Source organism: Topomyia yanbarensis, chromosome 3 (assembly GCF_030247195.1).
Source record: "Topomyia yanbarensis strain Yona2022 chromosome 3, ASM3024719v1, whole genome shotgun sequence".
Classification (NCBI taxonomy): Eukaryota; Metazoa; Arthropoda; class Insecta; order Diptera; family Culicidae; genus Topomyia; species Topomyia yanbarensis.
Genome location: NC_080672.1, coordinates 395232299 through 395255253, shown reverse-complemented (window position 1 = coordinate 395255253; position 22955 = coordinate 395232299). Strand labels below are relative to the sequence as shown.

The following is a 22955-nucleotide window of genomic DNA, read 5'->3' as shown; positions in this document are numbered from 1 at the left end:
TCCACAACTTCATACTTTCAGTTATTTCCACTAGAATGCTATTACATTTGGCCAGAATATCGTTGTGACCGCTTTGATGCTTCCGACAGCCATGGCACAAATATTTTAACCCGCGATTTGTTGTCATTGCTTTCAGCCCATGCTTATCGATATCATCTGTACACTTTAAATGCAATATCACTCCACACGGGCCGTAGCAGAAAACTTTTTCATTCTCTTCGCTTATCGCTCTCGTACAGGCACCGCATTGTAGCGTTGTGGTCATCCCCGCGGCCGCTGACCCGTAGGTCGCCCGCCAAGCAGCACAATAGTATCACTTCGCTTGGGTGTAACTATAACGTTTCTTTAATCACCTCCTGTGCAAGTTAGTTCACGTATACCGACACACCAAAAATATCACAGGAATCTTCGTTTGACGAGCTTCCAAATGCACTAATAATCTCCTCCCAAAACGACTTAAAACACCGATAAAAAGCAATAAAAACACGACGAATTTGTAGAAGACAACTGACGGTCCTGCGCTTCACTGCTTATGTTTTCTATATGGGAAACTTGTGGCGCAAGATCATAAGTAGTTCTTATGAATTTCGGTAGTATTTTTTCCTCGGTGTAGCAATTGATATCTTATTGTTAAACGATGCAAGAATAAAACCAGTTGAAATAACAATCTCATACAGACATCGGATAATTTCGGCCACACGGAAAGAAAATTCATTCAAATTTCAAACAAATAAATGTTTATTTTCATATGTTAAAATTTGCGTATTTTTGTTAAAAGTAATAATCTAGTATTGTTAATTTTGTTTTTCTTGAAACTAATATAAAAAATATTGGAATTTGTGTTATTACAGGCAATGTAGTAGTTCAGGAAAATGAGGAATGTAATTTTCATCATTCCACATTTAAACAAAATCATTCACTGCCATCCCACTGGTAATTGCTACAGTTCAAGACAAGGTTTCGTAGCGATACTGGTAATCAACAATGACTTCACCACTACTGGTTGCAGTTTGATTTCGCGTTTGAAATGTGTCACCTGGAAAAAAGAAGCTCAAAACATTAGCTTAAAATCGGCCAACATGGGTCCCATAATGGATACCAGTTGACCGATTTGTCGAACACCGCCCATCAAACACCGTCTTATCAAAAACATTCATTGGGCAATTTTGAAATATCCTTTTCTTAGAGGTGCAGTTAGAGCGATTTGATAAAAACTATCCCCCAAAAGGTCAGTGATATTCGATAAAGAAACCAAATCCGTACAGATTTTATAATGTTTCGTGTATATACATCTAATATTTTTTTTATAATTTTCTCTCACTTTCATGCCTGTACGATGACACATGTATATGTGGGGATATACATGGGGACTGTAGTTGGGCAAAAGGTTAGTAATTAGATTGACAAATTGATTTCCACAAACACGATCATTGGTTTGTTCTGCTTTTTTCCTCTATCTGCAAATATTCAGTTTCTGTTTTTTTCGTCCCTTAAGTACTACAGTTTCCGGACTTGATACCTTGTTGTTTGAATGTTATTTTTTCCTTACCTTATGCTAGTATCTCTTTTGTTTTTTTTTTTTTTCATTCATATTTCTTTCGAGTATCTTTTAGTAAAATAAATATTGACGATAACAGTGGCTGCTTTCTTACGGTTTACAGTTTTCTCTAGCTTATCATAAGGACTCATCAGTTTTACTTTACATTAGGAAAAACAGAAACATAACGACTTTTATTTGTATTTCACTATAATCTTCTTTATGCTTGGCTATCATAGTCGCAGTAATTACAAGGTACAGTTTTTTTTTTGTTGTAAGTTTTACTTCATTATAACCGACTTGTGATTTTGTTTTGTTCTCTATCATGCTCGCTTGGCTTTCGCTCTAAAGACCAACTAACTTTATTTACTCTAGTTAACCATCTACGAAAAGGTACGTATTGAACTAGTCGGAAAGGGAACGTATCAAAAAACGGGAAAACCAAACCAGCACTCTTCTCTATAAAGGATCACAATTAGCACATTATTTTTAAATTATTTTCTTACTCCTTCCGGAAACAACGAAATGTGTGACCACTGACAACACATTGTTTGACTAATTTCTTTTTGCGGGTTGTGAGTTTTCCACATACACACAATAAGCTCTTCATTTTTTTTCAATAGAGGAGTTTTTACATGTACGGAACAAAACGAACAAAAGGAACATTCTACTTCACAGCGGAGAGATCGAACTGGTTTCGATTCGACCTGAAACGTGGTAACGGAAGTGACCCATCCCGATCCTAGTGATAGCGGGATCGGTGTTCCCGTTTCGCTGCTAATCTGTTATCATACTTTGGTCACTAAATGGTTACTGGCTCATCTACTTTGCTGCGGTTGTCAGGCACATGTTGTCCAAAACCTAGTTGAAGATACGTTGGATTTCCCAATCTAAAACCCTGGTACCGTCCTCTAAAAATGATTTTCTAAAGATGCTTTTTCTCTCTAGCTGTGGCAAGAACTCTTTTGAACCTACGCGCGGCTAAGGGTGCTGCAGTTGTATATAGTGTGCCTGATTATGGCTCGCCTTACATCACGTGTTTGTTTTTTTAATCTCCAATTTAATTTGAGAGTTTTAGTATATGTATTTGGGTATGTGGTAACTTCCATTTTCTTTCCATCGATTTTTATCGTAGTTTTTTTTGGACAGCTCCAGCGTTCCGCTGCGATCTTTGTGGTCCCGAATGGCATTTTCTTCTCTTCACTTACTTTCTAATGTTTCTTCTCATTTCTTGTTCTTGTTTTATCAACATGGTACAAAACTATACTTTTCTTTTGTTGTTAGTTTTTAATTAATTTAAGGGCATTTTCAGGAAGATGGGGAAGAAACGGGTTTCCTTTCTTTGTAGACAATTTGTATCAACGGGTTTTATCGTTTTTATATGTACTATCTAAATATTTTGTGATTTTTTTCTGCAGTGTTTATTATGTGGATCTGACAAATGCACTCACTAGTTGACTCTGTGATGGAGGTGCATATTGGGTATGTTACACACCAAAATGCTGTGATAAAAATTCTGCAATCCAAAATGCTGAAAACTCAGCAATTTAATTTCAACCATTTGACAGATTTCTGTTGCTAAAAAGTCAGCAATTGATTTGTCAAAATGACTTCACATTGACTTATTTGACGTCTAGGATACCAACACAGTTGCAATGTGTATAGAAAACATACATATAACGCGATGTTTAGAATTCGCCATCTGATTTAACCTCATTTGGCAAAAATTCCACTCGATTTAACCTTAATCTCGCACTAACACAACTGCACATGGACTAGTCAATTGACCGAATTTTCAGTAATCTGAGCTGGATTACTGAACAATCGGTGGTTGTGCTGTCACTTTGACAACTAAATTGCGGAATTTTCAACAAAAAGAATCTGACAAAGGGTTGAATTTAAATTGCTGAGTTTTCAGCATTTTGAATTGATCAATTTTTATCACAACATTTTGGGGTGTACGGTCTGTTCGCAACAGATGTTCGGTTTACGTTGGACGGATTCAATTGTTACAAGTGTACTGGAACAAAGGCGCAACCGGTTTGAAATACAGGGAGAATAACCCCGTTCGCACACGAGGCAACAGGGCACACGCCGCAAAAAATATTCACTACGAATTTTGTTCCACCTATTCTAACGCGGGAAACGGTCCCAGAAAAAAAAACAAAACTAATCAGGGCGTGTATTCGATGCCGTGGTCCGCAACTGTCTCCTTCACACACCGCTTCTTTCCAAAACAGTTTACCGCCAAGTAACCAGTGGTGTAAAGTGCACGTATGCGATGGTGAAAATCCCCGTCGAAAAGTGCCGACCCGAGGTTCGGGTACTCATGTGTGTGGTGTTGGTTCGCCGTATTGGGACAGCTAACCGTAAAGGAGCGTTCTCGCGTCTCCGGTTGAAATCCAAGGAACCGAACACCGACCGTTCTCACTGTGAAGGATCAGTCAAACGAGCTAAGGTCTCCTGAACAGTCAATTTCCAAGAACGAAGCAGGGTGCAAAGCTTTCCCCTGGGAAGTGCACTTCGGTGACTTCCGGGGTCGCTTGCTGCTGAACGATTTGCTAGGGAGGTTGCAACAAAGAAGCCTTGCTCACTTTCCTAGTTAAAAGCTAATAACCGCTGCGGGAACAACCAATGACAACCAGCATTCGCAGCAGGAAGAATGCGGTCGTTGGAAATCACGACCGATCGGAAGCGGTAACAAACCGCGACCCATTTCCGTCACCAACAGCATCATTGAAGTGTACAGAATAAAAGAGATAAATACGGTAAAATTAAGTTTAGTTTGCTTTTATTAGTTTGTTTACGAAAATCCGAAATTCAGCTAGAAGCATCTAGGCCGCCCTGACAAATAGGGTCCGCCGGACAAACAAGAACCCAAATAGTGGGAAAACTCCTACTTAGATGTTGAGGTCTCTATTACATACCTACACAAATGGGCACAACGAGCAAAATAGACGGGTGCAATATTGTGTATAACGAAAACACTGCCGTGTTCAGACCACAACGCGAAGAAAAACTAGGAAACTGAACATTCCTCAGCAGGACAACTTTGGAACGGTTTATAGAAGTGGACCGATTCAAGAAGATCTGAACGAGTTGACAAGGATACGTGCATCAAACAACCTATCAACTCTCTATACGGCTTCGCTGAACGTTGCGACTCTTCAGATGAAACTCCATCGGCACTTTGCTTCGTTTACAGTCAGCCATATTAAAACGATTTAACAATTCTTCGAGGTATCTAGGCTGGATAATGATCAAGATACGCTTGTCAATATTTCTTTCAATCCGCATACCAAGGAAACCAGTGACTTAACTAGTGATGGTCATATCGAATTCCATTGATCGACAAATCTTAGCAATCTGTATCTCATTCAAGCTAAATCCGATTACCAGAACATCGTCTACGTATAAGATTAGGTAGACCGTTTTATCGCTCGCGCCTCGCAAATATCAGACACTGACCACTCCTCTTGAATCCCAGCCTAGCGATGAATTGATGGAAGGGATCGTTCCACGCATTGGATACCTGCTGGAGGTCGTGAAAAGACTTCGTAGACGACATACTGAATCCACACTGTCCATAAATCCTTCAGATTGCGACATGAAAATCTCTTCACCCAGGTTACCGCTGAGAAAAGCTGTGCGTACGTCCATCAGGTGTACAAGCATCCGGTCTTGATTGGCCACGGCTAGCATGGTAGGCTTCAGTTACATTGTACTGCTGCACCTTAACAGAGGTTCCTGAAGGGGGAAATTTCCTCTAACATAATCTGGGAAATAGACGATTTCGCCATCTGGGCGCCAGATTAACGCTACAGAATGAACTTTGTTTACATTTGACGAGTTTTGATTCGAGCCAACAACATCCAACCATTGACTAATCTATGTGGAGTTGTGTTAGTGCGAGATTGAGGTTAAATCGGGTTGTTTTGTTGCCAAATGAGGTTAAATCAGATGGCGAATTGTAAACATAGCGTTATACCCAAGTAACCATTAGCTATATTGGCTATACATTTGCACTAGTGTTGCATTAAAACTCTATTACAGCATTAACAATGCAATAAAGCTCTATATTAGCATCAATAATGCATAAATGTACAGCCGAAATATAGCATTATCGCTTGCTCTATATGCGTATATAAAGCTGATATAACACGTACATGCTTCAAGGACCTTTAAAGCATGTAAGCTTCACATGTGCATTTAGTGCCATTATAGAGCAAATAGAAAACCGATATAATGCTATTGTAATGCTGTGGGTTTATTTGTTATGTAACTCTTCTTGAAGATAATATTCGGCGTATTTCATTTCAATCGAACATATGCAATATAGTCCAGGCAGCAAACGCAGCGCACTTACCGTGAAGGACGAGGCAAGGTACCTCCATTAAGGATATTCATTACAATGCATTAGAAGAGAGTCAATTACGGTTTTAAACAGAATATTTTATTTTAAATTTTTTCCTTTTTGCTCATCATACCGAAAGGAAACATAAGAAATGGTTTTAAAACCATGCCGGACAATGACAGCCAGCTGAAGCTTTTTAATAGCATTAGTAGTGCCAATGTAAGGTAAGGCTTTCAAATTTAACATTTGTGCGCTAGTGATATATAATAGCATTAGTACTGCAGAAACGAGCTGTCAATCTCTGCACAGTAATAGCACTATATATCACCTTTTCTGGCATAATACTAGCATTATATCAGTATTTAGGGCTTCACGGCTCTATAAGACTGCTTTATATGTGGATCTAAAGCAGATATTAGGCTACGTTATAATGCTTATTGGTTACTTGGGTATGTATGTTGTCTATACACATTGCAACTGTGTTGGTGTCATAGACGTCAAATAAGTCAATGGATCCAAACCAGAGTTAAAAACAATCGAAGCTTATTTTGACGTCTGAAAATGAACCGGTTGCGACTCATGAATAGACAAAATATTGATTCAAAAATCCGTGTTATTCAAAAATTCAGTTGAATATCATACATTAATATTCATTCCACTAATTATCTAGGTAAATGCCTTCAAATGTTGGTAAAGAATATACAATAATAATTATCATCGATTACATTGTGCCAGGGCCTACTTTTGATACGTTTGATTCGTTGTTACACGTTCGCTTCGTGCAATAATCGGAGACAGTGTTGCGAATCGAGCAAGAAGCACGAACACAACGGGAGTTCGCGAGCGTGTATGAATAACATGCCTAGCGTTCTACATCACTCGCATCCGGGCAAAGCAAAAACGCGAGCGATAATGCTCGCGAGGAACCCAAGCTTTCATCTAGTATGCAGCGCAATTCCAGGAAGTTTTTCTTGCGAATGCTCGTCTGCTGGGTTACCTCGCAAGCAAGAAATGCATTAAAGAGCAGTCTCCCGATTCTGAACAGAGTTGCCAGCCTTCTTGATATGCAGTCTTCGATTGAATGAAAGTGCAATTCAATATCAACTCTTCAAAAGGGTTAATGAGATTTTTATAAACAAACTTATTTCGCTCATTACTCCGCTGTCGAGTCGAATTTCATGAAAGATACGCATGAATCAACATCTTCTGGGTTGAAAATATAACAAATTATGAGAAATCAGCAAAACAAAAATTTGTTCACAAATCTTATTAGCCCTATTCTAATATTGATATGGAATTGATCCATTTGACGTTTTCAGTTGGGCTGGATGTTGTTGGCTCCTGGGACGGGACATGCGGATAGGAAAAAAAACGAGTGTCAAATTGATCCAGCTATGAAACGTCACTTTAAACCAGTGTGAGCCAGAATGAGAAAGCTTGTGAGCAATATGTGATCCAGAATGAGAGCGTATGTGAGCAGTTAGAAACGAAGAATGGAAAAGGGAAAAGAAAACATCTATCCGCATGTCCCGTCCCAGGTTGACTCGAATCAAAACTTTTCGAAAGTAAACAAAGTTCATTCCATAGACCTATCCAGCTGCGTTGGTATTGTACCGTTTTGACGTTTGAATTAGGAGGAAAACAAATCATTTACACGGCGAATTGGGAGGAAAACAAACGTCTTCTGGGCTTAAAGGGAGGGCGGTAGTATAAAAATGCGAGATCTCAGTGTGCGTATTTTAAACGTCAGATATCTCAATAGCGTCAATCTTGCTCCCAGGTGGCGAAATCGTTAGAGTTCAACGGGGCGAGGGAGCGTTGCCAGAAAATTTTTATTTCCCAGATTAAATTTTAGAAAACTTCCCAGTTAAGCTCAGCCGGAATGCTGGCTGGTTCCAACTTCCGGTTGAACTTTACCATTTCGATGCGGCTTAGCCGTATAACGGAGGCATAGAAACCGAAGCGGCGCAAAGCCGCTGAAGATCCGCCGAGTGAGGTGGTCGCCGACCCGCCGTCGGAAGCAAGCGCACCTGTGATCCACTCGTTTGCTCGGCTTACTCAAACATAAGGGTTATCCCTAGTTTAAGTACGACTGAGCTGTAGCGACCACATTGGGTGGTGGAAACTAAATAAAATTGGCAACGCTAGCAAATGTAAACACAAATGAACACGCAGGATGAACCTAGGCTGGATGTTGTTGAATCGAATCAAAACTTGTCGAAAGTAAACAAAGTTCATTTCATATCGTCAACCTGGCTGGGGTGGTGAAATCGTTAGAATTCAACGGGGTGCTGGAGCGTTGCCAGAAAATTTCTATTTCCAGATCAAATTTTACTAAACTTCCCAGTTAAGCTCAGCCGGAATGCTGGCTGGTTCATATTCGTATTCTGGCTCCAGTGACACAACCGATTCTAGTCAGAATCGGTTGTGTTACTAGTGCCGGAAAACGAGTTAGAACCAGTTAGAATTCCGGCTTATTTAAGGTTGAACTTTACTAGGTTCCGGTAACCATCCGATACCCTTCAGGAGCCTCTGTTTAAGGGATACCATAACCGAGGCCTAGGAACCGAAGCGGCGCAAAGCCGCTGAGGAGCCAGGCGAGGTGGCCACCGACCCGCCTTCGGATGCAAGCGCACCTGTGATCCACTCGTTTGCCCGGCTCACTCAAACTCTCGTTTGCCCGGCTCACTCAAACATAAGGGCTATCCCAAAAGCGATGTGGCGTAGCGACATTGGGTGAAGGACACAAAATAAAATTGGCAACGCTAGCTAAATGTAAACACAAATGAACACTCCGGATAAACCTATCGTCAATTGACATTTCGACGAGTTTTGATTCGAACCAATAATTGAGCCCTTTACGGTGACGTCACAAATGAACTCGAGTGTTCATTTTTGACAGCTCGCTTGTACTGTTTACATGGACTTAGAAAAATCTTTGCGATTTGCTTCGAGCGAATCTAGTTGTCCGCAAACAGTACAAGCGAAAAGTGAGGTTAGTTGTGTCAGTAAAGAACCCAATAGGGGCCCGCGTCACTGATTATTGAAAATGAATGCGGCTGAATATGATCAGTTTCCATTCAATGAATTTGAATATTTGTAGCTCTGATTCAAGCACTCGAAATTTTGACACATCATGTTTTCTTCTTTCGAACAGATCATACGGGATCAATTTCTGATCAATAGGGCTAGCCGGACTTCTATTTGTTAACAAAGCAGCGATTTGCATTGCTTTGCCCCAAAATTCGCAATCAAATATCATAGAACGAGCTGGTGCCGTTCTGCTCAGGACAATAAGGTACTATATACAATCGTGATTCACTGATTGGGCCACACCCTCGGTTCAACTGATGAATTTGATTCGCTATTTACACCGACTGGCAGACGTCGAAACCTTTCCAGAGCAGACATATCACTTAATTGCATCTGCTCTTCCTCTTCTTTTTCTTCTTCTTCTTGATTAAATTATCATATAGCTCTAAGGGCCAGTTGCATTGACTATATGCCCATTGTATCTGTTCACATCTCTAAGTATTGTTTGATTGTCAAAGTGAACTTGACATAAAATTTTGACATTCAAATGCCCTTTTATTGGACAATGATTAAACTAGCGGCGGTCTAGTTAAAAAGTGACCCAGTGAATCTTTTCAGAAATATTCCCAGCCGCTGTCCGAACGAAAACGAGAAATTCTAACTCCAAATTTTGCGCGTCCATACTTTTCGAAGTGCCGTAGCACCACGAATGGATTAGACACAAAACCAATCGTCGATAAAGATGACGAGCTATTGGTAGCCATCCCATTCTGTTGGCGTCATAGGCCCACATACATCATAGTGTACGAGCTCCAGTACTCGACGCGACCGTCGTTCTTCCTATAGCGAAAACGGATGTCTCGTTTACTTTTCTTTGGATGCGATGAAATTTTGCTCGTAGAACTTATCGCATCGTTGACCGGTGGCCACCATCTTCGATCATCGCTGGATTTTAACTGTACATCATGCTTGCAGATTCAATCTTGCTAATGTAAAACAAATTACATCGAGTCTCTGCTAAAAAAAAACACTCCGCCACTGTCGCTTTGATGGCTTTTTTCTCAACCACCCCCGGATAGAATTTTACAATAGCATTTACCCTACAAACAATCATAAAACAATAAATATTATAGTTATTACTGTTTCAACATTGTTCGATGCCAAGTTCTCACAGTAGATTTACAATAAAATTTCATGTAGCAATAAATTTCACTGTTCAGCAGAAAACTGATACAGTGAATTCCCACTAAATTTTACTGTTTTCGAGAAAAAAATGTATGGAGAAAAATTGATTTTTTAAATGTTAAGATACATAACCACCCCCTTTTTCACTGTAAAAGTCTATTTTACGTTGAAATTTACTGTAAAAACGTTAAAGTTTGTTTTTGTATTGTAGCATAACACTAAAACTTACTATAAATTATTGTAAAATTACTGTACTGTCACAGTGAAAATCATGGTTTTGTTACTGTACATTTCTATTCGGGCCGCCATCACAGAGACATCACCAGCAAACTTCGTTTGCAAACCATTGATAAAAACAAACATCATTCTGTGCCTTCACTTGGTCACTGCTCAAGCTGCTAACCCACCAAATTCTTCTACTAACACCCGCCTTTAAATAATCTCAAACCCAGTTGAGTCCGCCCATACTTTCGAAATACCTACAGAAGCATGTTGTCATGAGAATTATCAGCTCAACGCACACACAAGCTTAAAAATATTTTTTCCTTACACGAACTCACAAGCAGCACACACGTCGCACCCTACACTGTGCTGAACTCAATCCAAATCCACCCTACCCAGCCACTTTGCATATTATCGTGGGTACACGATTCCATAGCATTTCTATACTAGTTTGTTCCAAATCGCGCACACGGTAAGATTTACACACAGCAAAGAACCGGGTGCAATTTCGAACGCGGTTAACAGTGTTCAACAGCTTATCGTACCATCCGGGCGTTACAGTCATAATGTTGCCCGTTTGGTAGGTGAGCGACGAATGATACAAATGCACACGCGGTACCTCTATTACTGTTTTCAAAAAATCCATTATTTCTATTATTTGCACCAATTGTACATTCTATGGAATTAGCTACAAAATTGGTGTGCATTCCAATCAAATAGCGCAAACATCCATTTATTTTTTCAATCAGTGCATCGGTAAATAGTCACCTTTAAAAAACGGGTGAAAGTTCGCCCAAAAATTCTGAAACGAAGACACCATATAGAAATATTGAAAGTATTTTACTTCAAAAGCGAAAGTCCACAATATGCACGGTTATAGCCCGAGTCATAGGCTGGTTCACCAGAGTTAAAAATAATCCAAGCTCTCTTTTGAGGTCTGATGCGACTCGTGGTGAGTAGAAAACATATTCATTCAAAAATCCATATTATTCATTCAGTTAAATATCGTACAAAAAATTCATTTCACTAATTATCTAGGTAAATATTTTCAAATGTTGGTAAAGCATATAATAGAAAAATTATCATCACTTACATTTTGCCAGGGCCTACTTTGGTGCGTTCGATTCGTTGCTGCACGTTCGCTTCGTGCAATAATCGGAGACGAATGAAAGCCTGCATTGAATGAATGGGCATGTTTGCTCGTTCGACGTTTTCAGTAGCGTCACCGATTATTGAAAATGAATGCGGCTGAAGATGATCAATTTTCATTAGACGAAATTGAATATTTGTAACTCTGCTGTCCACTACAACGTGCGCACGAATGAAATCCGTCCAACTAGTGCGGTAGTAACGGTAGCCTGTGATGAAATTACGCGCTTGATTACGCCAGAATTCCGATGCTCAGGCTATCACTAAACGCTGAATAAAACCGATTACTTTAACATTGCAATGGAAATCTATCCGTTGGTTGTTTGTAGTGATTTGATTTCAGCTTTTCATGCTATGCTGCAGCAGCTCTCTGTATGTGTGTGTGTGTGAATGTGATTTTCAGATACGATTTTCTCCGTTCTTCTTATGTTTTCTTCTTTTTTGTTTACTTACATAGGCACTGTGTTTAAGGCATCTACAAAGTGGAGGTAATAATTAACATTCATGCTTATTTACTTGTTAAGTTGTTTTCTTTTTTCGCATCACCTGCAGCCAAATGCTCTCATCGCCTATCGTATTCACACTTGAGAGATGGACACTATAAGGAATGTTCTTTCAATGTTTGCTCAGCCATTGTTATCTTATCGTTTAAAAATGTTAGTATTGTGTTAGTTTCTCAAGCTGTCAGTTGGTTAGTGTTAGTTAGTTTGTGGTTCGTAGGCATTTGAGTGGTATCGATTTGTGGCATTTTTCGATCGTTCATTGGTTGTTTTGTTGTTGTTGACATTGGTAACTAATGCACGCTTCTAGGAAGTTTTTACGCGGTTCAGAACCGTCTTCCGGTTATTTCCTCTAAGGAGCAAGGAGTCGACAGTTGTTAGTATTTTTTTTTATCATCATGCTACACTTACATTACATTACATTAACAGGTGAGTGGGTGAAAACCAATTTGTTGTTCGTTTTCTTTCATTTGAACAGCATTTTTTCTGCAATTAGTTTGCGTTCGGTTTTGGATGGATTATTTCTACTACAAAATATATGTTGTTTACCTTACCAAATGTTGGCTGTTAGACTACAATTAATTGTTGAACTACTCTCTTACCATTTTGCCTTAACTTTCCTGGAACAAAACACTGATCGAAAGGTGTGTCAACAAAATAACAGAAGAAAACAAACTAAAATCAATCTCATTGTAAAAGTCATTTCTTTTTTATTTCAAATTAATGTTGCTAATCCTATGACTGGAAAAAAAGGAAATTTAAGCTAAGATACAACTCTAATCGACTAACAGAAAGTGATAATCCAACCTTCTTCATTTTGTTTCAACAGAATTCATTTAATTTCGCTCATCAACACACTCTATATTTGGCCTGTCAATTGCTGATTTTTCTGCTCTATAAATAATTTACATTTTGAGTTTAATTCACTGTTTTCATTTTTTAATTTTTTTTTTTTGCGTCAACTTTAGCAGCTCAAGTCATGTTCCAAAACATTAAACAAAACAAGAAAAAAGATCTCATTAAAAATAAATATCATTCTGTTTCGGTCACCGTTCCCGCATACGCTTGCTTAACCCCCTCTTTCTTTACCATCCGCTACACTATCAAACAAACTAGAACGAAACAAAGGGTGAATCAAAAGCAAAAAACCAATATTAATATGGGTGTGTGTGTGTGTGTTTCCTCCTGTATCATCATGTAGATAATGCGTTTACTCTCTCACTAAAAAAAGGGGAGGATCAAATGATTCAAACAACGTACTAGAATGCAGTACTTGTTACTGCAATAATTGTAGTAGTAGTAGTAATAGTAGTAGTACTAGTAGCAGTTTATCACGAAACATAAGAAAACAAGATTTTATTTCCCTAACATTAATGTTTACTTCTTCTTTCACGATCACTAATCCTCTTTAATTTAAAATATACATATTTCTCTCTGTAGGTAATCCTATTAATGGCACACAAACTATGTTTTACTTAGTTTTTTCTTTATTTTCTTGCACTTGTATTTTGTGATTAGTGCATTCTCGTTTGGGCTTCATTTTGTTTTAAATTGATATTATACAGATTCAAAATTTAATGAAGTTCTACGGGCGTTCTCCTGTTTCTTCGTCCTTTTATGCGAACATGCGACAAGGTGCACCATTTGAAAAACAGCACTCGCCACGCATCCGATGATATGTTTCACAAAGTTTTCTGTTTTTATCTCATCTATCCTTCTGGTGCTTTTTTTTCTTCATACTTTTCGCAACATCCAACCAATCAATGGCTGCTGTTCCTCGGTTACGTTTCTATAACCGCAACACTCGGTTTTGTTCTACCGTATAGTTTCGTGCTTTAAGGTAATGAGTATCATGATTTTTACTTTCGTTATGCGACCGTTCAACCCGGAGTCGGTTTGGTTGTTTTTGTGCTGGAGGACTGGTTCACACTGGCTTAGGCGGAGTGCTTCAGAAGATTATTGGTGGTGCTAGCATATAGTTAATAACAAAGAATTCTAGATTTTTCTATTGGAAGATGCACTTGACAATATCTTTCCAGACGAACCAGATCACACCTTATTTGAAAAATCAAATTATTCAAGGTCATAAACCACACTAATAACTGGATTAAGTTTGTCATAGAATCCAATTTCAATAATTCGCAAATGCGCGATTTGCTCTTTGTTAGAAAAACTATAATTCCATATGAACTTTTGCAAAGGACTAATGAGATTTGTAAACCAACTTTTGTTTTGCTGATTTCTCCTAAATTGTTTTAATTTCAACACAGAAAACATTTGAAATTACTTCTACGAAGGGTGAAAACGTAGATTAATGAGCATTTTTCATGAATTTGCCCTCGGCGGCGAAATAATGAGCGAAACAATTTGTTTACAAAAGTTTCTTTAGCCCTTGTGAAGAATTAATATTGAATTGCCAGTTCATTGATGCATTGGAATACTTTTTATAAATTTATTAGACTCAACATTCAATCGATATGTAGTCAATTGACAGGTATTCCAAAAAAGATGCGTACTTTTGTCGTATATCTGGCCCTTCTGTCACCTTTATGTTAACGTTAATTAGAATTTTTGAATAATTTGATAACTGAATCCACTGGAACACAAACATGCGTATTTGGCCCGCTTATTCGAATCCGTCGGAAGGAACGGTTCGCCTCCCTTTCCTCAGCAGTATCGATATCCAGCAGTAGCATGAGAGTTTTATAGGGTAAAATTTTGTTTTGCTGTTTTGTATACTTTTTCTTTCTGTGTACGAAGAAAATCCGAAAAAAAATATTTGTAATTTTGCTTACAAAAATCTGAAAAAAAAAAAGTTCGATTGCGTCAGCTGCATCGGAAAAAATCGAAAACAGCATATGGCTTAATGACCCAAATGACAATTTGAGGAGTTTTGATTCGAGCCAATAATGGATTGATCCATGTGCAGTTGTGTTAGTGCGAGATTGAGGTTAAATCTGGTGGAATTTTTGCCAAATGAGGTTAAATCAGGTGGAGAATCGCTGTGTGCATGGCTAATTTCGTATACATATATGTCTATACACATTACAAATGTGTAGGTGTGCTAGACGTCAAATAAGGCGTCTTTTAAGCACAGAAGTAGTTTGTTAGATTCGCTGTGTAAACAATTTGTTTTTCTTCAAATTCAAACTGAAACATCAATGCAACTGGACAAGTCTGCCGAATTAGGTTCTTTACTGAGGGAGGTTAACTCACTTTTCTGACAGTTCACTAGTACTGTTTACAATTACTTATAATTTTTTGTGGACAACTTGATTCACTCACAACAAATCGCAAAGAATTATTCTACGTCCATGTAAACAGTGAAAAATAAACACTCGATTTCATTTGTGACTTCACCGTAAAGAATTCAATTAGGTTTTATACCAACTGACGCAACCCCACAAAATGAGCGGCTGGATGTTGTTGGCTCGAATCAAAACTTGGCGAAAATAAACAAAGTTTATTCCATAACGTCAAACTTGCCAGAAAATTTTTATTTCCCAAATGAAATTTTAGGAAACTTCCCAGTTACGCCGAGCCGGAATGCTGGCTGGTTCTAATTCGTATTCCAGCTCCAGTGACAAAACCGATTCTAGTTAAAATCGATTGTATCATTGGAGCCGGAATACTAATTAGAACCAACCAGAATACCGGCTCATTTCCGGTTGAACTTTACTGGGTTCCGGTAACCATCCGATACCCTTCAGGAACCTATGTTTAAGGTGTCACCAGTAGGATGCGGCTTAGCCGCATAACCGAGGCCTAGGAACCGAAGCGGCACAAAGCCGCTGAGGATCCGCCGGGCGTGGTGGCCACCGACCCGCCGTCGGAAGCAAGTGATCCACTCGTTTGTCTGGCTTACTCAAACATGGGGGCTATCCCTAGTTGAAGTTCGACTGAGCGGCAGCGAAGTCGGACAGCACGTGCAAAAGCAAAGTGCCGTAGCCATATTGGGTGGTGGAATTAAAATAAAGTTGGCAACGCTAGCAAAATGTAAACACAAATGAACACTCCGGATGAACCTATCGTCAATTGACATTTCGACGAGTTTTGATTCGAGCCAAAAATTAGGTTCTTTACGGACACAGTTAACCTCACTTTTCTTGACAGTTCACTTGTACTGTTTACATGGACTTAAAAAAATTTTGTGGACGACTATATTTGCACGATGCAATTCGCAAAGAATTTTTCTAAGTCCATGTAAACAGTACAAGCGAACTGTCAAAAATGAACAATTGAATTCATTTGTGACGTCAGCGTAAAGAACTCAATGCGGGCCCACAAGATGACGACACGAATCAACTCATGATGAATGAAGCTCATATTTGACAATTCGCGGTGGTTTGTTTACTTTGTCAGTTGCGTGAGTTCGAGTGCAACGGGTGCTCATCTGTTTCATTCGAACTCACGTAACTGACAAGTAAACAAACCACCAAGAATTGTCAAACGAGGTTCATTCGGCTCATTTTGTGGGGTTATGTCGGGTTGTGTGAAACCTAATCGTTAGAGTTCAACGGAGAGCTGGAGCGTTACCAGACTTTTTTTTCATTTTCCAGCTTATATTTTAGGAAATTTCCGGCAATAATCCGATACTATTCATGAAACTCTGTTTAAGGTGAACTAGTACGATGCGGCTTAGCCGCATAACCGAAGCCTAGGAATCGAATCGTAGCAAAACTGCTGAAGATCCGCCTGACGAGGTGGCCGCCGACCCGCCGTCGGAAGTAAGCAAACCTGTGATCCACTAGTTTGCCCGTTTTACTCAAACGTAGGGGCTATACCTAGCTTTAGTTCGACTGAGCTGTAGGAAAGTCGGACAGCACGCGTAAAAGCAATGTGGCGTGTCACCCGTCAGGGTAACAATTTATAAGTGGGTGAAAATATACCTCTTTTTGAGTATACACTCCGTACAGTGTATATGCCCATTTTTTGACGGTATCCGGCGAGCACCAACAGTTGTTGACGATAGATAGAGTAGGTGACGATAAAATTTATTTGTTTGCGTTCCATTAGTTGTGAAAATCCAAAATTCCGGTGGAAGTACCTAAGCCGCCCTGACAAGAAGTGTCCGCCGGACAAACAAGAGCTGGCACAACAGCTATATTGGGTGGTGAAACCAAAATAAAATTGGCAACACTAGCAAAATGTAAATACAAATGAACGCTTCGGATGAACCTATTGTCAATAGACATTTCGACAAATTTTTGATTCGAGCCAAAATGGGGACCCAAAGAGAATAGGGAAAGAGGCGAATAGTGCGAAGCCGAAAATACCTTATAGACTTATCCAGCTGCGTTGGTATTGTGCCGTTTTGACGTTTGAATTGGGAGGAAAACAAATCGATTGCACGGCGAATTGGGAGGAAAACAAACCGCTTCTGGGCTCGAGGGGAGGGCGGTAGTATAAAAATGTAAGATATCAGTGTGAATATTTTAAACGTCAGATATCTCAATTGAGCAGACCAATCGTGCAATGTAAATAAACATTACTCATGCCTGAGTTGGAGGAGATAAGTATTGTACATCTATCAAAAAAGAAATTTGAATTTTCGTCAGAATTTAGTTCAGTCATGATTTTAAGGTGCATTCCAGAGTATATGTATTAGTAAAAACAAGTTTTAGAATTATATTGTTTCAAAATGCACATCATTTGATAAACAAATCCAACGATCGACATACGGTTTCTTTTCAAAATATAATAGGAGTCATTTAAAGTGCTGCTTGTGGAAGCGGTTGCCAAAATTCTAGTGTTGAAATCACCATAAATGGAGTGTTGCCGTTTTGACTGATTTTCACTCTTCGTCTCTTTCCCTATTCTCTTTGTGGGGACCCACAACCCCCCCTCCCCCCCTCCCTCCTGTTGTCATGTCTTGTCTTAGCATAGTACGAGGAACTGGGCTCGAATAGCTTTAATATTTTAACGCCTTGTAAACAAGCTGGCTAAACTGACATGTTTTTCTTTGATTGCGTTATTGTGCAATGTTCTATAGCAAATTTAAAACGAAACTTCATGTCCCTAGGTCAGCCACTGGCGTTTATGAAGCACAGTTCCTCGGACCAAAAAAGCGACTGGATATTGTTAACTCGAATCAAGACTCGTCGAAAGCTATGCCAAGATATGACAATAGGGGGGGGGGGTCGTTTTTGTTCCAATTTCGCGTCAGAATGTTCCAGCTCCTGCGCGGTCAGCGTGGCAAGCAGAAAGTTAGCAAAAGGTGGGCAAAGCGAAATTGATGCTGGCAGAGTTTCTGCGAGCATTTTGCGCGATTTGTGCTAGAAATCTGGCAACGAATTCGCTCAAATGCAACAACCGTTTCTGACAGAAGTGGTTAAACCAACCGATGCTGCTCACTTTTATCCAGAATCCAGCCAGAAATGTGCGGCCAAGATCTCTGCACGCTTCCTGCCACATCTTTGTCAGATGTTTTGCTCGATTCGTGCTAAATTCTACCAGGCAGGAATTGCCAGGATCTTTGCACAGTTTATGTCGGAATTATGCCAGGGTTTAGCTCGGTTTCTGTCAAAATTTGCCAGAAAACGTGAGCGAAACCGAATTCGCCCTAGCTCAACTAACCCGACAGGACACGCGCAGAAATCTGACAGGGCTGCCAAACCAAGACTTACAGAAATCTAGCAGAGCGGTCTCTGCCAGAAAATTTTCTGACTGGGAAGGAGTCCAGACTCGTCTCTTCTACAGACACTTTAGACACAGACTAGCGAAGTGTCAAAAATTGCAGCCAAACGGACTGTCAAAAAGTGCAGCCAAACGAGCATGATGGTTTTGAGAGGGGAAGTACAAGAGGAAGCCCAATGCAAAGCTTATAGAGTTCTATGCAAATCATTTCACTCACACCACTTGGGTGGTTTGTTTTCCTCCAGCTGTCATATGTAAAACTGTCAGCCAATTTAAACATTTGAAATAGTTCGCATAAAGTATTTATAATGGTGCTGAAATTCTTTTTGTCGCTGTAAAAGTCATTCCGAAGACGTACAATGCCGGTTGGTCAGATTCCATCATGAGAATAATCCGACTGAAAAGTTATTTTCGATTTGTTTATCTCCACCTATGACAGGTGGAGGAAAACAAATCGTCGAATACACTAATACAGTTACAGATTGTCAAGTACTCTATGGGAGCTTCGTGATGCCAGTTTACATCCATGGTTGCTAGTTTTACTGTTTTTCTCTCTGCTAGTCTGTTATATAAGGTGTCTGTAGTCTCTTCCATCTTTCCGAAAATCTTCTAAGTCTTTGGCATTCAAAAGGAATATTTTTGCAAAAACCGTGTTAATTGCGAAATCCGTGAGTCTTTTGCTGAGAGTTTTTTACGCGGATTTTCGAATTAACGCGCTTTTTAGGCAGATTTTCCAATTAACTCGGTTTTTTTACGCGGATTTTCCAATTCCAATTTCCGGATTCCAATTACGCGGTACGCATCGTTAAAAAACCTGGCTGTACAAAGTTCCTTTTCCCTGCATGCAAATCTCCGAATTCAGATCATAGTACACAAACCTCGATATTCAACTCCGGATTCCGAAAAAATTGGCAACATCAGTATCCTTATTCGAGAGATCACCTTCCTGACCACAATTCACAGCATTTCAGGTACCGACCGATGAAATCCACCTCTCAACTATAGTGTTATCATACACGGGTATCGTAACATTGTGGCTCTTATCTTTGAAATTCAGCCAAACCCTGGTACAAATCCCGGGTTTCATATGTCCGTTGTGTAAACTTGAGATTTTAAAAGTTCAACAGGCAGATTCATCATCTTGAGGGTTGCCATATTGTTGATTTGTAGGACTCCGGATTTGTTCGTGAACGGCAACATGGGACAGTTATGCGTATAGCTGCAGTGCAGGGAAAAGCTAAAGTCTATCTGTACACTGAGGAATCTGTCATGTACGTAAGAACACAGCCTGTCGGTGTACGTACACTGTATCAATTTGTACTTTTTTTAGCGACGTGAAATTTTAAAGATTTGCCCTAAGAAATCGTTCAGTTATAAAACCATGCTACCATACGATAAACCAATTAGTACATAACAGTTAACACACGTTTAAGTCGAAATAATTTAAAAATCTGTGTAGACTTTTGAATCCATAAACGTAAGAAATCAGTGTCTAATAATTAATATCTGCTCGACTGTTTACTACACGCGTTCAACAGTTGCGCTCCAGTTGCTTTGTATCAATCGCTACGCCGCCTACAACTGTTTGTCTACTATGTTTTAGACGCCCGCTTCATTTATGAATACACATTTCGAACATGAACATCTGACTAAGAAGAGTGCACTTTACGTATGTCTGTTTGAGTCAACTTCGAGTCATTGAATTGCAGGAAGTAATTTCCGGATGACTTTCCGAACGATACCACTATCTAAAGCAGCTAGGGTCTACACTGCCCATATTCGCAGGTCAGTCCCATGTTCTATGGGACCATCTACATGGGACTGACTTACGATTACGGGCAGTACAGTTCCAACTATAAAAGAGTAGCCAACTTCAATTCAAACAAACTGTCCGAATGGGATTAAGTTGAACAACTACCTATCCTAGGAATGTAGTCATCCAAGATTTGAACATAAGAGGCCAAAAATATTTTCGTTTAGGATGTGGGATTCCTCTCCGGAATTGTTTGTTACAATTGTAACAGCTCTTTGAGAAAAATTCTAGGCGTTGAAAAATTGGGCTGCTATAAAACTGTTTTCAGAGAAACACAAGGGCATGAGCTAGTTTGTCATATACTGGTTTTTAAAGAATGCCACCATCTTTTCCGCACCACTACAACAGATTTTGTTTTTACCCTGCTAATGACTTTTCTCCGGCAGTTTCTGTTCATTATTCGACTTTGTAGTGCATCTGTAAGCCATAAGCATGTTTCGTCGCTTTCAAGCTCTATTTTCCACCTATATATCGAATAGTTGAAATTTTGTGCTGTAGTAAGTCAAAACTCATCTAGCAATGTTGTAAGCTGTATCTCCAATTTGTGAAAAAGTGGGGGTATCTTTCATTTCTTTGAAATCTTTGAGCACATGTTTCACCAGCACAAAAACAACCAACCTACCTACTGCTGAATCAAATCCAGCTCCCGTTCGTCGGCTAAAATCCATATCTCTCTCTGGGGATGTGTTTGTGTGATGTTAGCTTAAGATAATCTTCTTTTGTATGAATGAACGATTGTTGATTGTTGCACCTGTTCTGGGCCCACTTGGTAGGCTTGGTAAATTGACTGTGTAAATAATGACTATCTCTGGCGATCGGTCGATCTGCTGCTCAGACGACTCTACTGGAATCGCTCCTACGCAGTATCCATTTAAACGACGATCTTTGAGAGTTTCAACAAGTAACACGTGGACATGGGTTCGGGTAAGGTTTTGGAAACCTTTGAACAACTTTAATCCTTCTTTTTACTCTCCTTTCAGATCCACAAAATGGTAGGTTTCAACTAGAGGTGATCTACTCACCGTAGCAGTCGAGATAACATTCACACGTGATTTCACACCAAATACATCTCACATGTAAACAGATAAGTTGCAGGTTGTACAGCAAAGGCTCGCTGTTTAGTTGATCGGCTACAACAAAGGGGAAACCACACCAACACAAATAGCGAGACATTCGTCCAGCTACCACGGAGTTTGATGGCACAAATTTACGCCTTCCGTCGTGATTATGATACGCGTCTCATCTTTACGCTTTGAAGGTTTCTATTCTGGTTAGGTCAAAACAAATTTACTACTCTTTTACCACACCAATTAGCATTCTGACTAAATTAATGGCTTGTCTATCGTTACGGTCCGGTACTAATCTAGTGATTTTCCAGTGAGTTAAACACACATGTTTCCTCTGTTCAGCACAGTTTCTTGTACAAACTGTTTATAAGTTTCACTTAAAACTGGTTCTTTAGTAATGTGTTTAAAATATATTATTGCACTTATCGAAACGAAACTCATCTAAAAATAAACTAATCTGATTTGAAAAGAAAATTTGCTTTCTTTTCCCTCCTTTCGGTTATGTACAATTAACACAATAAGTTAAGATGACGTCATGTGCTACAACCTGAACACAGTTGTAGCACACTTATTATTTCTTACCCTTTTCTACACACCCACTCGTTCATGATCATTCATACTTCTTCAAGTACCAATCATACCTCATCGCTTTTTCGTCAAATCGAACTAAAAAATCTCTTCTGTTGGTGGTGACTGAATCACATTTCTTCCTCCTAATCTAAAACACTTATCCTCCACTCAGTAGTGTTGTTGTTGCTGCTGCTGCTGTTGTTGTTGCTGCTGATGATGCATATGCCCCATACCAACCGGCGACGGTGAATGATGGTGGCCCATGTGGCCACCGTTGGCGTACGGGGATGTGGACTGGCTGGGATAGCCGCCGATGCTGCTGTTATTACTGTTACTGTTACTATTGACACACGCACTTTGATAGAATGGATGGAGATGCTGCGAGGATGATACTCGCTGCTGCTGCTGTTGTTGTTGCTGTTGCTGCTGGTGTTGCAACTTCCGGGCAAAATCGTTCTCACCACCACCGCCACCACTTGCGCCACCCATGTCGTTAGCCAGCTGGATCTGGTTAGAGTTGTCGTCGAGGAAACACTGTTGCTGCTGCTGTTGCTGGACACCGCCGCCACCCTTCGAGGGCTATGTGGCCCAACCCTCGGATATTCTTGGTCTTTTATGGGCGTTCGAGGACACTGGAGAGTCGTAATCGGGCAGGTGACCACCACCGACGGAGATGTGCCGGATGTCGACCGGTGAAGGTGCATTGGTGGGTGTGACGGAACCTGAAAACAGAGGGGAACCTACGTTACTTTTGCTTGAGCTGTTCGTTTGGGTTGGACAGGGGAGCGGGATTTAATCGTGGGTGGGTGGGGGAGTGATGAATGATACAGCAATGATTCGTCAATTGGGTGCTAATTAACTGGGCTGCTGGACGTTTGCTATAAGGAAA

At 39.8% G+C, this 22955-nt stretch overlaps 1 protein-coding gene across 20 annotated transcripts in view; it reads right to left on the bottom strand.

Annotated features, from left to right (window-relative positions):
* Positions 1 to 1260: 1260 nt before the first annotated feature.
* Positions 1261 to 22955, bottom strand: part of LOC131690525 (myocyte-specific enhancer factor 2) — a 334753-nt gene continuing 313058 nt past the window's right edge. For 18 of the 20 annotated variants that reach the window (XM_058976381.1, XM_058976382.1, XM_058976383.1 and 15 more), the window contains one exon: positions 1261 to 22806. In XM_058976381.1, coding sequence (XP_058832364.1) covers positions 22646 to 22806 — 161 coding nt within the window. In that variant the 3' untranslated portion in view covers positions 1261 to 22645. The remainder of the gene's footprint in view (positions 22807 to 22955) is intronic. The other 2 variants (XM_058976378.1, XM_058976389.1) reach the window with 1 other exon arrangement.